At 34.8% G+C, this 13,847-nt stretch overlaps 1 protein-coding gene across 1 annotated transcript in view; it reads left to right on the top strand.

Moving 5' to 3' along the window:
• ADGB (androglobin) overlaps positions 1-13,847 on the top strand; it is a 90,991-nt gene that overhangs the window by 47,784 nt on the left and 29,360 nt on the right. The window contains exons 16-21 of the mRNA XM_009082824.1: positions 435-537; positions 1,591-1,732; positions 3,785-3,899; positions 5,208-5,375; positions 7,312-7,450; positions 12,808-12,942. Of these exons, the coding sequence (XP_009081072.1) occupies positions 435-537; positions 1,591-1,732; positions 3,785-3,899; positions 5,208-5,375; positions 7,312-7,450; positions 12,808-12,942 (802 nt within the window). The remainder of the gene's footprint in view (positions 1-434; positions 538-1,590; positions 1,733-3,784; positions 3,900-5,207; positions 5,376-7,311; positions 7,451-12,807; positions 12,943-13,847) is intronic.

The following is a 13,847-nucleotide window of genomic DNA, read 5'->3' as shown; positions in this document are numbered from 1 at the left end:
AAAAAACCAACATAATGAGAATCTCTCTTGTCTACAAATTAAGAGTGCTTATTTCTTTCAAGTTTACCATAATTAGTTTGAATCAGAAAGCTGCAGCAAAAAGCAAAATTTTTGGTCTTCTAGTAAATGTTTTTTGGCAAGTAGAACTAGAAATAGAGGTATATATGAAGAATATATTATAAAAGTAGACATGTTTGCATTCAAAAAACTTTTCTATTTCCCTTTATCTCTTAACATTATTATTCATGCAGCATGAGGCTCTGGGATGAAATGACATGCTCAAAATTTGGAAGAAGTAGTGATAAGTAATTACTTACTTCCCATACCATAGCTAGGGTCACCGTACCTGAAATCTTAATCATACTTTGTATAAATCCAGTTGGACAACGGTCAGTGAAAATGAAAGATGAACAAATGTCTGTTTTTCTATGCAGTGTACTGATGAACCAGTATCCTATTATTTACTTGTGGACAGTCCAACGCCCATTGACATCCTGGTTAGCTTTTCTGCATTAGTACATTGGCATGATACTGGAGGTAAGGCCAGCATGAAAAAGTGCATGGTAATATTGTCTTTTCCCATTCTTGAATATGTCTGTGCTGTTGGGTTTGTCTGTTGTGTGTTTTGGCACAGTTTGAGAGTTTAGCATTAAATAGTTAAATCGATTCTAAGACATACACTAGTATTCAAGCAATACTTCACTGTTATTTCATACTGCTGATGAATATTTTCATGAAAGGATCCCTCCCTTTAGTGTTTATTGTGATTTTATGTAAGCTTTTCATCAATATATTTCTGGTACGGACTTCCTTGTGTTTCCTGGGGTTTCTTTTCTACAAATTCCATTCTCTCAAGCTACCTTATGCCTTAGCTGATCAAAATGCAGTAAAAACAGCAATATAACCAAAGCATATTTTTGAAATTACTTTTAAACTGGTGCACAGTAAGCTCTTAAGTACATTTAAAGCTGTCTTCTTTCAAGATCCAACAGCTTGGATGATTTAAATAAAAATAACTTGTATTTGATGAAAGACACAGAATGGCAGTGAGAAAAGCTAAGGCATGTTATGATAGTTGGCTTAGGTTAATAAAACCTTTAAGCGTTGGATATGGATGTAGTTTTAGTGCATCTGGAGTGGAGTGAACCAAATGAAAGCTTAAAAAACCCAAACTGACCATTCTGTTAAAATAAACTATAAGCTATAAATGTAAATAAATATAACCTTTTTGTGGCTGTTTACTTCTTCTGCGTGTGGATAGAATGAACTTCTTTGGAGTTTTACAGCAGCCCAAAGTGACTTGGAGGATGTCTGATGGTACACAGCCTTTTAACACATTCTTTTGACCATCCTTTTCTATTAAATAGTACAAATAAGCCATATTCTGTACCCTCTAAGCATTTTAAATGACTGGCTTTTTTTTTTTTTTTTTTTTTGTGTCTGAGTTAGCAAAGCCTAAATGAAGACTTTAATTACTGTGAAGTATCTACAGATTCTGCATAAGTGTTTTTGTCTTCATTTTATTTTTATTCACCTGCCCAATATTGTGTGGGCTGTTTTTAGTTTGTTTGCTTGTTTTTTTTAATCTAGGTACTAAACAAGAATGTGCTAGTGTTTCAGAGGGTGTGCTGATTGTTGAACATTTCTCTTGGAAATGTGTGAATCCTGAAGAATTTCTGTTAAAGATACACACATCTGCAACCAAAGCTGCCACGTTAAATCTTCCTGTTGGGTATGTATGACACTTTGTTTCGGTCCTGACATGTTAGTTTTAAAGCTTGAGATTATTGTTTACACAATAACTAAGAGTTTATTTCCTAAAACACAAGTTTTTCAAGTGTGAAACTGGTTGACAGCAAGAATTTGGTAAGCCTGCAAAATTGCTCTGAAATTACAAAAACCTTCATAACGATTTTGAGTTCTTTACTCTTATTTAAGAGCATTTAATAAGAAAAAAACACACTGAATTGCTAAAAAATAAATTCCTGCAAATTCCTACTTAAAAGTGTTTATAACTAGAATGATTTTGAAATGTTCCCCTGAGTACCAAGAAAAATTTAGGGATTAGGATTTTTAGTAAAAGCATGTTGATACCATAGGAGGTTTCAATGCTTTTCTTGAAACAGGATTTATGCAACATGACAGGAGAAATTCTGAGGTTATCCATGAAGCCTTGCATATCCTCCCATTCACATAGTGTTTAATATGATTTATTTCTCTTTGCATGTAACTCTAAATATTCAGTGTAGAGCATTGGCTGATTGTTTAAACAAAGAAATAGATTAAAAACAAGAGCCCTTGATATCTGGTAGTTTCTGAAAATGCTTCTAGTGAAACCAGGCAGATAACATCTTCATATCTTGTCATAAGCATAAAGTTTCTGACTAATTCATTGAGGCCTTCTGCTTTTCCAAAAATAGAGAATCACCAGTTTAATCTCAAAGAGATGAGTCAAAATGCATTTTTAAAAATCAAGTAAGATTTCAAACAAATAGGCATAGAAAGAAAATGCCACTATACTAGCATACTGAAATTAAATATCTTTAATAGTGCTCTCTATTTGTCAGACTAAAAATGGAATAGTTATTATTATGTATATAGGCTAGTTCTGCCTCCACAAGTAGTGTAATTTCCAGAAGTTGTATATATCTGTCCTGTAGAAAAGCCCAAAAACACATACCCTTTTGCACCTGCAAATTTCAAAGTTAACAGAGATAAAAGCAGCTGAAATTTGTAAGCTTCCCACCTTTGATTCTCTTTTCTCCAGGCAGAACCAGGAGGCTTTCAGGCAGATTTAATTTACAGCAGGTGTGGGGGAAAACCACTTACTCATTTTATTTCAAATGAGAGATGACTTGCTAAGCCAGAAAGGCACTTTCTTCCCATTGTATGTTAGTGGCCAGGGGGCATTTAAATTTCACTCGAAAGGTGATGCAATTAAAAAAAATATGTGAGTGTATGTGTGAGCAATTCTCCTTTCTTATTCTCACTGCTGGGTCTCTGGTTAACACTTTGAAGCTCTAGCCAGGTTGAACTTCTCCAGCTAAATGCAATTCTGACAATGATATGAGACCATGACGCTTTGGTATCAGCAATCTCCTCAAATATTTCAGTGGGACTGCAATACATTGTTGACTGGAGAAAAAGGATGAATGCCTCGTTTTGTACAACTGTGGCTAGGAATGATTCCTTTTATGATTGCAATCCATTTTAGGGTACAGTCAGGCAAACAAGAATGAGCTGAGTGTGTTACAATGATATGTAACAATTTCTGTTGTTAGCCTTAGGAGGTTACTGTTGGGTGGTTTGACCCACAGTTGCTCCATATAATGGTCACTCTGTAGTCTTCATCAAGCCTGACACAATCATCCATTATTTTTGCCCTTGGTTTTGTCAATGCAATCATGGAAATTATGACCTAAGTAATGCATGACCAGAACACCTGATGACTTCTCTAAGCTTCCTAGAGCACATGTGTTTTTAAGCATAGCTAACTATAATCCTGACTAAAACATTTTTTGTTTGTATCTATCTGAAATAGTGAAACTACCTATTTTGCTAAAGAAAATCAACCTTAACATATAAAAGTAAAGTAATAGTGACTTCCCTGATTTCACCTACTGCCTACATTTGGAGGTTCTTGAAAAGAAAATAGTTAGAAATGCAGGATTTTGAAGCACCAGGACATCTAGGAAAGGATTTCATTATTACCAAATGTGTGAAAAGCTGAAGAATTGCTGTGGTTAAAAAAAAGAAGCTGAATTTAATTTTTTCTTGAATGTAGGCGACACATATTGCTCTTCACAGTAAGTTCTCCCATAGGGCACCACATTAGTCTGTGTACCATGGTGCCATGTGTCTTTGGAGAGGAGGATGCTGTGATACCTGCTCTTGAAAAGGTATGTGTAACAAGGACTAGTCAAACATTGTGATAACAGTGCTTGGTTTAAAGTGAGGTAATACTGGATTTTCACTTAGAGTTGTTATATTTAATGGTGTAATATTAATTTCAATAAAAGAAATGTGTTTTACAGCACAGCAGACACTGAGATGGATATTGCAAAAGTTATCTTACATAAGTGAACATTGGGTACTATTGTGGTTTACATAGACCAGCAGTATAAAATGTTAAAAAAACTCATGTAATACAAGTCAGAGGTAGCATACAGCTCACATTTTGAGGCACATGATAAAATACATGTGCAGATATTAATTAATATTCAAAAATACCTGCTTATTGAAATAAACTGTCACATCAGGTGAGTTTGTTTTGTCCCATGAGATCACATATTACTCACTGGGTCCCAGAGCAGCTTTTATATCTAAAATGAGCTGTTTAATCAAACAACTTTTCATAGCTAAGGGGCCCAGGGGAGTAATTACTACAGCTTTTGTTCTTTGTTGCCTACAATCCAGACAGGTGTCACTGCCATCCATGTTTTCAAGATTTCTTTGGCAAGCAGTAGGCCCAAATAGTTGTCATGGGCACAGAATGCAAATACTAATTTGTTCTTTTATAACAGAGCAGAGTTGTGCAGTAATATTTTAAAAGGTGAATATAACAACAAATTTATATATCAGTGTAGATTGTGGGTCCTAATAATAGGGCACTAAAGCAGCAGGGAATTTTAAATAGAAGAAGCTGGGCCATTAAAAATGTCTTGTGGCTGTACTATCCTCTTGTCTTCAAGAAAATACAGCAGAATTTTTTCCTGGGGTCTTCTCTGTACTTTCTTTTGAAGACAGCAGTTTCTTTGCAGAGTGTCAGTTGGAGGAAAGTGTCCATATTCTTGCACAGAAATCCTGATGAAGATTAAAGAAACTTTGGGCAGCATGTATTTGGACATTGTTTTCAGCAGAATACAAATACCAATTTGTCCTTTTATAACAGAAGATGCTGAGGATTTCAGCTAATAAAGTCTTATTATCACTGCAGTAGAAAGTGTCTACGTGCATCTCATTTTTTATCAAATGTCCTAGGACTAATGATGCAGGAAAAATAAAATAAAATATATATATTATGGTGCTTGTTATAGTGTTGTAACATTTTTATTTCAGTAGCTAAAATCAGTGAAAATTAATAGCAGTAAGTTTTGTACTTCATCACAGAACAGAAAGCTTGTATTCAGTCACAGACTAGAAAGAAAACCAAAGAAAATCTTAAAGCGATCTTTGTAACAATGGTTGGGTTTATTCTCTCTCCCCAGGAGAGCAATCGGTTTACAGAACAGGCTACAGCTATCCTGAAAGCTGTTGGAAATGTGATAAATAATTTCAGCAGTGAGCATGAGCTTTCTAAAGCCTTGAAGGAATTGGAACTAACTCATTGTCCTCCTGGCCTGCACGATACTGGAATGGCTGAAGAACACTTCAAGGTGAACAAACAGTTTGAACAAACACATATCTAAAGGCTACAGATGCTGGATAACAGCTTAACGTTGTCATTATCCTCTTCAAAACAATGTCTCAGCATTTGAAAAGGATCACCTGAGTGCTCTGAACGTGGCTTTTGTCATTAAGTGTAAGCCCAAATGACATAGCTTGGAACTGTACAATAATTATCTTCTTTTAATAAGAACAAATTTCAATATGCACAGAGTAGCGTATTCTAAATTGAGCCCATTTTTGTCAGTCTAGTTTAGTGTACTCTGGGGCAGAGAGCATGAGCTTTTTTGTATTATGACTTCATTTTGGATTTGAAAGTCACTACCTGAAATGCAGAAAAGCAAGAATGGTTCCTTTCTATGCTTAATGTTGATGGAACAGGAAAATATTATTACAGCTTATATAACTGAAAGCAGTAATGAGGTTTCTTTCATTCATAGTGGTTTTTAGTTGTATTTCTTTTCTTGAAACTGAAGCATTTTTATTCAGCTTTTCTGTTCTGTATGTGTGGTAATTGAAAGGGTCTTTAAATACATGATGAAAATGTCATACTTTTCTGTAGATCTCTATACTATAGCTTTTCAATATTATAAAAAGATTGCAACAAAAAAAGTTAAAGAAATTTTTTTTTTTTCTGTATATGCAAATGTTGATATTACTGCTATAACTTGATTTTTCTATGGTCTGTACTTTATATATTCCAGGCTTTCTTACTTTCATCAAATTACTAGAAAGGTCATGCAGTTTAGACTGTGTGAAGTCTAAATAGAAGAAAGAGTTTAATATTTTTATAATCACTGATATTAAAAACTAGAACACCTAAGCCAGCGCTTTTATACATGGGCTTGACACCAGGCTCAAATTCAGTAAAACAACAGAATTAAGAGAGAATGATTCCAGGTGCACAACTCGTGAAAGAGGTAATTTTCATGCCAAGCGCACCAGAAAAGAAATTGGTTTGAACTCACTGGAGTGGAAAATACAAATTTTAAATGTATATGTGCATATGAAATATGTGTAAAACTTAGAGACCTTAAGAAAAATTCAGTAGTCATAAACACACATTATCTCTTGCTCTCACCCCCTCTAAGAAGACCAACATGTGTAGCTGAAAAAGAATAAAAAGGCAGAAATTGGATAAATGATAGGCACTGAGCTGATGATGAAAAAATTATTCTGAATGTAAGAATAAATGTAGTAGATTATTTCCTCAACAGTCTTAAATCTTTAAAAATAAAGGACATGTTTATTAATATTAAAATACATAAAATGTTTCCAGAAGGCAGGAAAGTCTGAAATTAAGGACAATGAAAAAGGAAAATTATGTCTTTTCCAGTAAGTTATTACTGTGTTCTTCAACTCAGATTATGAAACAAGCTCTGAAAAACAGTCTGAGATTTCCATCTACTAGGAGTAAAAAGAGCCTAGATTTCTGCTCTTTAAAGAACATCAGTATGTCAAGAATAAAAATAGAGTCAAATCTTCCCCTGTGGTGCCACCTCCTAATCTAGTAAGCATGCCCATTCAGTTATCAGTCTCAGGGCTGAAACCTCGAGTTTAGAATGTCAGTTGTCATGATAGCAATTGCACTATGTTCTTATGTCTTCTGGTATGGGGCCATCGACTCACTGCACATAAACTACTAAGCTATTTTTGGGTGATTAACACTTGCACTGTAGAATCAGCCCTATTTTTAATAAGCCAGGCATGAAACGTGTTTTTTCTTGATTGTTAGCTTGAAGCATTGCAGTCTACAGTTTGGACTAATTTTCAGATACTGTATTTGTTAGAGAAAGTTAAAGATTTCAGTTTTACATGATAAAAGAAAAGAGCTAAGCAGTTTTTGAAACAGTAATGCGAAGCAATACAAATCAGGTTTTAAAAATTAATAATTCTTCAAATGCTTTTCCTCTTTTCGATTTTTAGGTTTTCAATAGTGCATTTTGGTATTTGATCAAACATGTGCTGGGCACAAAGGCTTCTTATGAGAGTAAATTTGCCTTCAGGTCCTTCACTTTGGATTTTAAAGACACTGATATTTCTGGGGATGACACTGTGTTTTCAGGTACTGTATTGGTAATCATTTCAAATATATCTACCCATTCTTATTTTTGAGGTAGCCAGCTCCACTAATCTTATTTTTTCTTACCTATGCAGGGACAGTTTATTTCTAAGCCTAAGACTTCCACTGTTGACAGCATGTCTGAGACTCATCTTAGAGTAGAAATGATCCCTTTCTTTGTTCCAGAAAGTCTGTTTACCCTTTCTTAACTTATAAAATTTCCCTTTGTTTTCCTTGACTTGCATTTGTCAGTATTGACAAGCATTAACCGACATCTACAGATGCATTTTTTACCAGATGTACTGCAGGTCATCACTTTTGTTCAAATTACCAGCTGAAAAGACCTCAAATATTGTTGACAAAATGAGAGTGAAGGAAGACTCAAGTTAGTACCTTCATTGAAAGTTCAGCTATTTCTTACTGATGGGTTGGGGGGGGGGTTTATTTGTTTCTGGGGAAGGGGTATTTTGACTTTTGTTTGCCCCCTTGTTTTTCAAGCTAATTATTTGGGAAATTATTGAGTTGGCTGGCTAGTTGGCTGGCGAGTCACACATGGTGTGGAACTAACTACAGCACCATCCATCTCTTCTCCAGCCTGTGTTTAGAGTATGCTACATACCTGAATGTGCTGTGAGAGGAGCCATTGGAAGACCAACATATTTATTACAAGCAGGAATAATTCTTTTCCCACAGGTTCTTCGTAACATTTTGTATGCAGGCTGGAGGCATAAGCAGTTACAATTAAGTTTACCTGGCAACCAAATATATGGCTCTTTTCCAGTTTAAGACTTACTTTTCATTCTGGGTAACTTTTTGATCTATTAATATTTAAGTTATTAATAGAACCTTTATGTATATGGTTTCATATTACCACAGAAAAAGAATTTATCTGAAAAATTTTCAGGAAGATACACAATCACCATTTGAAGGCCATTCAGGGTGACTTAGCTTTCCTTCTGATATTATGAACTTCCAGTATAAAGTGTTTTTCCTTGGTCAGTCAAAATTATCTTAACTTCCTTTTCATTAGTCAGTCTCTTCTGGAAAATCAGTATTAAAAAAAAGAAAATTAACACAAATATTTTTATTGTCCTTTTAAGGATGCAGGTATACTTGTTTCTCACTCTTTATTGGGAACTTTGCTCCAAATCTTCTCTCTTCTGTGAGACATCACATATTTTTCATAGAATTACATCCCAATGCAAGAGTATAAGTTATAAGGGTCAACATATTGACATTTGTCACACCACGTGAAGTCAACAACACCTGTCACTTTTTTCGAGAGGACTGTGCTACTGATTTTTGTATTCCCAAAAAAAACCTTAAACACTTGTCATCAATAGAAGACAAGACGTTTTAAAATAGATTTGAATAATTAGCACAGTTGACAGGTTGTAGCAAAGACCTCAGATATATATTACTAAATATGACATACACTGTGACAGGGTATTTTTTAGGATTTGGGCAGTGAATCAAAACAAGTGGAATAAATGTATGGAGAATGAAAGTTCTTTTTCAGTTTCTTTTCTTCCAGTGTCCAACACACCCTTTTGAATTACTTGCTTTTCAGAATTAAATTACAAGAGATTCCTATTGGATTGGAAAGTTAATTGTTTCCCTTTGGCTTTAGTGACCTTGGACATTTTTTTACCTTTATTGATGTTTTTCCCTGCTTAATAAAGTTTGCATTGGAGTAAATGCATGCTTTTGTTCAGGTTCCATCCAGAAATACAGAAATAAAGCATAAATCAAGTGAAATGTAAAGAAAAATTATGTAGATAGCAGGAAAAAACAGGTGAAAAGCGCAATGTAGGAAGGCCTCGAAGGTTTGGCATTAGCTGATTTGCTTGGCACACATTAGCACTGCTGCATTGTCAGGTTAGTTGCGCAGATCTCATCAAGGCTTGGTCTGTAACCCTTTGGAACCTAACAGACATCAGTGTAAATTACCATAACAGACAAATGAAATATTGTTTTCATCTGTGTCTGAGAGTATATTAGGTCAAATCTGAGCTTTTTTTGAAATGCCATCTCCATTTTATGTAAGGCTTTCTGAACAGCCATCCTGAAAATGATCTAGTGACTTATTTGTCTGCCAAATATCATCCATCCCTATGGAGCAATTAGCACAGGAGCCACAAGAAATTAACTGGTAGAGAATGCCATGTAAACATATGAAAAAGAGTTTCTGAAGCTGAGTGCTTCTCCATGACATGGCTCTTCTATGATCTTCTGGAAAGAGAGTAGATAAAGGGACCCTGCAGAACTCTGGGCTGTGAGATGCTGAGAGATGCTGAATTTACAGAGCTATGTCATGCTTCCTGGGAAAGGATGCATGTCAGGATGATGTTACACAAGAGATGCTCTTGGCAGGTCAATAGTGCTTGCCTGCTCTCTGTTGCACATGTTATTTATTTACCTTGTCCTTGTTTCATTGGGCCCAATAGTGAGCCAGCTCAGTTCTTAACTCACTGGAGGTGTGTGGCACTGATTTTCAAGAGTCTCAGACACGTGACAGTCATTTGGGCATATTTCAAAGGCTACATTTCTTTCTCATGGATAAATTCCAACTTTGAAGTTGTATGTGGAGTGCCCTTTGTATACAGTTCTATTAAAACCTTCTGATCTGAAATTTTATCTGGAAGTCAAGCTGTTAGCTATAAACTTATCTTCACTGTGTAAACCATATTTGAAAAGTCCTGCTCAGTTCTTTTCCAGAACAAGCTTCTCTTTCCTCCAGAAACGCAGATTAAGAGCAGCAATCATACAGTTGTGCTGTGTGACTGAAGAGAGAATTCTGAACATTTGTTTCTACTTGCAGTTTGGATTTGAACTTGAGTTCCAGTAAGGGAAAGTTTGCATTATTTGGTTGAATATTTAAAGTGCCTCTCCAGTACGTGCAAAATGCCCCTTTAAAAAAATATAAAATCATTGTTACATTGCCTACAAGAAAACTGCAGCTGATTTTAAAGTCTTGCTAGGCTGCTTTGAGAACTTCAGTTTTATTATTAGCAGGGCATCTTCTGATTAAGAGCCAAGGCATGTCAGAAATTTTTGACAACTAAGTTTTCAATTGTAATGTCAGATGTAAAACATCCACTGGTTTAATATTCACTGATTTTAAAGCATCCAGTAGTTAATGTTGGTTGATTTAATGCATTTTACAGTAATAAACTTCTTGGTTTATAAGACAAAGTATGAAGAAATGCTAAGTAAAAAAACCTTTGAGGATCAGAATATTTAATTTAGACCACATTATTTTGACTTGAATATTAGAAACAAAAATGACATTGTATTTAAAAATGTTAGAACAAAAAAAGAAATTAAATATTTAGGAATATATACTTTCACACTACATTCAGCCTGATCTGGGGTAAATTTTGGCAGTTTCTATGAGTAGAATTCATTTTTGTGTGACACACCATTTGAATTTTTATATTTGTGTATTCAGAAAGAGTTTACTATTTAACTAACTGTATATCCATTTATTCCTTAGCCTCACAACTGACATCTTTTATTTCCAGAGACATACATATTTATTTCTAGCTGTGGAGTCCACTCGAAATCCTCAGTGGATAAACTTTACGTTTTTTTCATAAGGCAACAGCAGTCCAGTACTTTGTGTGTGTACTTTTATATATTATTTCATTATGTCATGTTAGAAATGCCTTACTTATTAGGTCAGCCTGTGTAACTGTGTATTCATGTAAGAAGTATACAACTTTTACTTTATATTATATTACTTTATATTAGATAATTTATAATATATCTATTGCATTACATTATAATATATTATTTTGCCTAATATGGGGTATGCAGGCTTTGCAGCAGAGCCCTTCTGAGCTAAAACATGTGCTCAAAACTGAAGTCTATTTCCCTACCATGAAAACAATGATTATTGGGGTCAAAAGCCATTTTGCTACTGTGTTATTGAATTATAAAATAGACAAGCTTGTAGATGGAACAAATTCATTTTAAAATGTGTTGTATTGATGAATAAATGGGAGAAGCTAAGAGCCAAAACCTTTCCAGAGATGCACAGTGACAGGACACATCTTAGAACATGTTAAATTTCAGTTGGGTATCAGGAAAACATTTTCCACAATGAGGCTAGTCAAAAATTGTAAGAGAAAAAATGGAGTGGATATTTACTCAAGAATATGAGCAACCAACTATAAATTGATCCTGGTTTGGATGTGAGATTGGACCAGATGACCTTCAGTGGTCCATTCCAGTCTATAATATTCTGTGATTCTCTGCTTCTGTTTTATAAAAGTGGTTGTGTTACTCATATTGTGGAGTTCTAATCTGTTTTCTTTTGAAGTGGGTTTATGTAATCTTTCAGAGTCACTAAGTAGTAAAGAAGTTTTCTAGGGCTTGGAAATGCAACGATGAGAAATTATGGGAATGCAGCCAAACTTAACAATATTCAATAAAAGAGATTAGATTGAAATGTGTGATCTGGCTCATGACAGCAATACCTTTTCTTAAGATAGTTTGTCTGCAATGTTGTACATTTTTCAAGCAGATTTCTCTCTTCTCCTTTTTGTTTGTTGGTACTTCCTTTTGCAGCACTGTTTCCTCCCTGTCATGTTGGCTTGCTCCCCCTGTTCCATATCTGTGCATTTCCAGACTGGCCCCCTGGCAGTGGCTCCTTGTATTGCTGCTCCCCACACCCTCACACCCTCCCCCTAAGCCCTGGTGCTGATGGCTCCCAGGATGCTAATTCTAGGCAAGGATGCCTTCAAAATGCTCATTACCAACCTGTCAGAACCTACTAATTTCTGTTCTGCTTCAAAACTCCCTGGTAACACAAACTCAGTCAACTAAAGGAACTCTCCCTTTATTATGATTTTACCCTTATTCCATGGCTCCTTAGCAAAGGTCGAATTAAATGTTTTGAACAACACTGGTATTGAAATGATTATTTAATGAAATGATCAGCTTGAGAGACAGAAGTACTTTAAACCTTGTGAAGCTCTTTTAAGCTGTGTTTAGACTCAGGCTTTCATGTTGATTCATGTTTTGGAAGGATACTACATTAGGAGGAGACTTGTTTTTAAAAAATGCACTGCAATAAATAGAAGAATTAAATGATTTGATATTTGGAATTGGCATAGTAGTTGCATTCTGACTTTTTTTGGTAATTATACAGTATATTTTCTCTGATTTTATCATGATAAAGGCAAAATTTTAAGAGTGATATTTTTGTCATAAAGTTTTATGCTGTACCAGCTCTGTTTCTGAATTATAGCTCTCATCATTTTATTTTTGTTCTTTTTTTTTTTTTTTTAACTTCATTACAAGCAGCCACAGGACTTCCAGCTCTGTTGATGTTGCTCATTCTCCCCTTCTTTCAGAGAGCAGTGAGGACAAACCCCTTAGCAGCTGGCAGAACCGAACTCCTACATCTGAAGAAGAAGCAGCTGCTCTCAAACTTCAAGCTGTTTGGAGAGGGACCTATGTTAGGAAAGTACTGAAAAGCAGAGAACTAGGTATGTCCTTTAAAAATGCCTTTTCAAAAATGCTTCGTATTTCATATTATCAGATCTTTATTGTAAAGATTTTGTTACTAATTAATATCCAGTTAAAATTAACTGAAATGCAGTAGAACATTATGGTTCTATTAAGTATACCTAACCACTCAGCACATATGGTACTAAAACGTAGAGGGGATATACACACACCCCCTGGATTTGCATAGATATTAAGCCAAATTTACATTAATGTAATGTTAGAGGTTTTTTCTGGAAGTGTAAGGGATGTCATGCAAGAACCCAAGCTTCGTAATGGATAATCACTGGAACACACATAGTATCAAAGGCTAATACTGTGCTCACAAGATACTGTGCTGATACTATCCTTCATTCTTATGTATATAGATAGAAGGATCTTATATAGCAGTTCAAGACTTGTAGTAAATCTCCTATTCAATAATTCTGTTATCTCAGCTGAAATAGTGTCCAAGTGCAGTGTTCACAGTCCAAGGAGAAAGATAATAACTGTGAAATTCTGAGTAGAGTTGTAAGGATCTGGATTAAATAGGGATCTTGTATTTGCAGGCTGTTAGTTTGTAATTTCAGAAAGACAAGATGAAGAAAGACTTCACTATAATCTTTAAGTGCCCATATGAGAAAAGGAATTTAATAGCAAAAGGGTCTTTAGCCTGAAATCCAAACAGTTAATAAGAAGGTCTTTAGTCTGAGATTCAAAGATTCTGACTTGAATCCAGACACATTCAAATTAGAAAACATAGCATTTATTTTTAAAAGGATGGGATATTTATTGGAATAAACCAAGATTTGTATTGTACTACTGAAAACATTAAAATCAAACATATACTCATCAAATTCAAAAAGGATTAGTCACTTATTTATGATGAAATAGCTATTAATATATT

This window comes from Acanthisitta chloris, unplaced genomic scaffold (assembly GCF_000695815.1).
Source record: "Acanthisitta chloris isolate BGI_N310 unplaced genomic scaffold, ASM69581v1 scaffold1329, whole genome shotgun sequence".
In the NCBI taxonomy this organism is placed as follows: Eukaryota; Metazoa; Chordata; class Aves; order Passeriformes; family Acanthisittidae; genus Acanthisitta; species Acanthisitta chloris.
Note: the sequence above shows the minus strand (reverse complement) of the source record. Positions and strands in the feature narration are given on the sequence as shown.